This window comes from Hipposideros armiger, unplaced genomic scaffold (assembly GCF_001890085.2).
Source record: "Hipposideros armiger isolate ML-2016 unplaced genomic scaffold, ASM189008v1 scaffold_48, whole genome shotgun sequence".
Lineage (NCBI taxonomy): Eukaryota > Metazoa > Chordata > Mammalia > Chiroptera > Hipposideridae > Hipposideros > Hipposideros armiger.
Genome location: NW_017731398.1, coordinates 1,801,985 through 1,805,950, shown reverse-complemented (window position 1 = coordinate 1,805,950; position 3,966 = coordinate 1,801,985). Strand labels below are relative to the sequence as shown.

General features: G+C 48.3%; 1 protein-coding gene across 1 annotated transcript in view; it reads left to right on the top strand.

The window, feature by feature from the left end:
* The first annotated feature begins 813 nt into the window (after positions 1-813).
* The window catches only part of FSD2 (fibronectin type III and SPRY domain containing 2), a 27,891-nt gene continuing 24,738 nt past the window's right edge, over positions 814-3,966 (top strand). The window contains exons 1-3 of the mRNA XM_019640042.1: positions 814-1,045; positions 1,997-2,019; positions 3,023-3,144. Coding sequence (XP_019495587.1) covers positions 995-1,045; positions 1,997-2,019; positions 3,023-3,144 — 196 coding nt within the window. The 5' untranslated portion in view covers positions 814-994. The remainder of the gene's footprint in view (positions 1,046-1,996; positions 2,020-3,022; positions 3,145-3,966) is intronic.

Genomic DNA, 3,966 nt, shown 5'->3' with positions numbered 1-3,966 from the left:
GAGTATCTTCACCTCAGTGAGGACCCTGAGCTCTTCCTTTTATACTCAACACGAGGGCGTCGCCTACTGTTTTTCCCTCTCTCCCACCATTCTGAGCAAGCCTTACACACAGTAGGTACTCCGTAAACACCCCCTGATTGATCGATCAGAGCCTCTTTGGAAATGTCCCTATTATCTGATGAGGATGACATCAGTCTGAACCCACAGAGCTCTCCTGGGCTTTCAAGCTAAGTAATGAAGCCCAGGCGTTGACAGCTCTGGTCAGTATTTCTCACCCACCGTGCTCCAGGAGTGAGGCCTCCCTCTGCCTTCGTGCCTTTTCTCATCTATGAGGCAGCCCTCTCTGGCCACAGCCCTTATTCCTCTTCCCTTTCACCTTCCTCTTAGCTGATACAAGGATCTGTGTGGCCCTGATATTTGTATAAGCCAAGCATCAGGGAGTGGAGGTGAGGGTCATGAGATGTTGAGAGCTCAGGAGGGAAAGATGGGTGCAAATCTCTGTGTTAAAGTGCAAGGTTCCAGTGGCAGGCTGACTCATCACTGATAATCTCCTTGGTCAGTTGTCATGGTGATGGGAGGTGTGTGGTGGGGAGTGGGGTGGGAGAGAGGATGGCAGAATGCTGCCAGGAGCAAATGCAATACTTTTGCAGTTAAGATTATCCCTGGGGCTCTAGCTGGAGACGCCTGGTCCTAGCCCCTCCTGCGTCCACCCCCCAGCATTCCGGCAAAAGATAAGACAACGGGGAGAAACTAAAATATCCCTGGGTAGACACCACATGTACTGAAATGATGATTGAGGTCCACTGTCTTGCAGGAAAATTTTGGAAGACAAGAACAAAACTTTGAGTCCCATTACAATGAGATCTTAGAAACACTTGCTCAAAAATACGAAGAAAAAATACACGCTCTAGGGGAGAAAAAGAAAGAGAAGCTGGAAGCCTTATATGGACAACTGGTCAGCTGTGGAGAAAACCTGGATACCTGTAAAGAACTGATGGAAACAATAGAGGAGATGTGTCATGAAGAGAAGGTTGATTTCATAAAGGTCAGTAAGGAAGGGAAATGAAATCATGAACTGAAATGGCAGCTACGGCCGGAGCAGGTCAGATCGTCCCCTCTGCCTGGAGATGTTGGAATGGACTTTTATGGTCAGCGTCTGTTTGACTCCACCAGTGTTCATGTCGGTGAGGTTGTCACCCATGCCAGGCAGGCTCATGCACAGCTGACCCCTTCCCACCACCATTGCTCAGATGACACCAGAGTCTCTGTTCCTCTGTCCTGGTTACCTAGAGATCTGTCCCCTCTTCCCGGAGCTGAGCAAGCCCCCATGCAGCTGGGCTGTGGGATTCTCAGTCTCTCGGTCCCCTTTCTTAATGAGGCCCCACAGGACCAGGAGGGACCTTCAGCCTCCACAGCTTCCTGGTTACCAAATACAAAGTCCACATTGAACAAGCCCCATTGTGGCCCCTCAGAGCCCAACAGCCCCTGCTTGCAGCCATGCTTGGGGCGAGGGACCAGTTGGCAGGCCCCAGTAGAGCCCTTAGTGCTCAGACCTTTGGAACCAGTGGTCCCTCGTTGTCCCACAATCCCTCGGTATCCTGAGACATAATCCACAAGGTGGAGAGCGTGATATATGTGAAGATGTCCTTCTGTTACTTATGATGGTGAGAAATTGGAAACAACCAAAATATCCAACAGCAGAAGAACAGTTATGTAAATGATGGAGTTCCCATTTAACGAACTTTCATATAGCCTTCCAAATTGATGGTCCCAAAGACCATTTGTAACATGCAAAGTGCTTACATAACGGTGGTGGGAAAAAAGCAGTAGTTACGGAAGAAACTGCGCAGGCTTCATAAGAGTGGTTGTGTGTGATATGCCTGATATTTTTCCCCCTAATTTCCAAGATTTTTAATATGTTTATATTATTATATAGTTTGAAAAAAATTTATTTCCAAAATCAACTTAGTATTTTCTCCTTTCTCCTCCTTTTTAGGATGCCGTGGCTATGGCTGACAGGTAATACTTTTGTTCTGACATGTATTCTCTTTAATTCCTTTTACCTCTAGATATCCAAACATACTCAATTTTGCTTGGTTATATACTCCCAGTTTCAGCTTTTGTGGCTGTTCCCAAGATTAAATAGCACTCACATCAGAACAACAGTGGGGTCACAAGGACCCTCTGATACCAAACCTCAAAATCTTAGTTCTGGAAGGGAGGGAGTGTGTGGTGAGGCCCAGCCAGCAAGCCCACAGCCAGGTCTCCTCCATGAGCCCCTCATTTCACCACGAGGAGGAGCCGAGATCCAAAGGGTGTCCGCAGGGTGCCCCAGCTGTGCCGGGACCTAGACTGTGCTCTGCAGAAAGCACGCACGTCATAGAGTCAGACAGGAGTTCAAGTCCTGCTACCCCCACGACCTTGGGTGTCCAACCAGTCGAGGAACCCCTTGTCCTTATCTACAGACAGGGATTGTTTTGTGGGAATTGAGTATGTCTGTAAAGTAGCATGAACACCGAAGCTTGATGATGTAAGGATTCAGAACATGGGTGTTGGCCAAAGACAGTCCTGGTTTCAGATTCTGCCCCTTCCACTTATACACCCTGTGACTGCCCGGAAGCAGGTGTAAGATGACCCAGAGCCACGTCCACGGTCCGCAAGCTGAGGGCGCTTGGCCCTGTGGCGAGGAAACCCCACAGAGGCTGTACACCTGGGCCTGGGGAGGTGTGGGGGTGGGAGCTTGCAGGTCAGCACCTGAGGGGTGCTAGAGGGTGTGGACCTGGGCCTGTTGGTACATGTCATGCCATCCCCACTCTAACACGGCCCACCCCTTGTCCCTCAAATGCACAGACCAGTCCGGCCCGTCTCCGCTGGTGACTTCCTAGGAGGGCAGCCGGGAGTATGTTCAAGAAATGGAAGTTCAGCCAGGCCCTCTTTGTGTGTTACCAGTGGCCCAGCACCATAGCAAGGCCCTGGGGAGGATGCCCCTCCATTCTTACTAATGGCTGTTTTACACCAACAGGCTCAGAAAATTCCTGGAAACAAAAACAGACGTGGATATCTCCACGCAGCCTGCCCTGGAAGACCAGAGCCTGGACTTCTCTGATGTGGAGCAGCTGCTGGGCTCCATCAACACCATCCCAGGTGCACATCCCCCCAACACAGACTTTCCGGTTGTCCTGAGCTTTTGTCAGAGTTAGGAACTCTGATGGCTAGAAAAGTCATAAAGATTTAGAAACAAGTATTGTTCCCGCTTCATGTTTTTGTCTTTGTGGCTTATAAGGGTGAGGCCAGAGGCTGACCTCCCAGAGGTAAGCGCCCACCCTCACGCTCCAAGTGCCAACATCTAGCCCGGGGCAGCCTCGAAACAGTTTTTGTTTGTAGCCTGCCCAGCTTCATAATCACCTGTTCTCCCAATTTACACCAAATAAGGAGCCTGAATTTTATTTCCTTAACCAGCATCGTGGTTAAGAGATGAGCTTTGGAATCCTATGGATCTGGAGAGAATCCCAGCTTTGCCACTTCCTAGCTGTGTGACCCAACACAACTTACCGAACCTCCCTGAGCCTTGGTTTCCTTGTCTGTAAGATGGACATGATAATGCCTTGTGAGGACAGGGTGAGAATTAAATGAGATATCGTGTGTGTATCACATCACATGGTGCCAGGCAGCTCTCAAAAATATTACTGTGATTACTTATTTCTGAGAAGGATTCTAGAAATCAGCTCTTTGGGATGGCTCACCTTCCTTTCTTCACCAATACCCCGCAACATTGTAAACAATATTGTATATATCCTTTAAGGGTTTTTTTCACACAGGTTTTCTTAAAGATAAAAATGGAATCATTCTGTTCTATAATCTGCTTTTTTTAGCAAAACAATTATGATGCATATTTTTCTCTCACTGATAAATTCTCCTACAGCATAGGGTTTTTTTGTTTTGTTTTTATATGGAAGAATCTCTCTC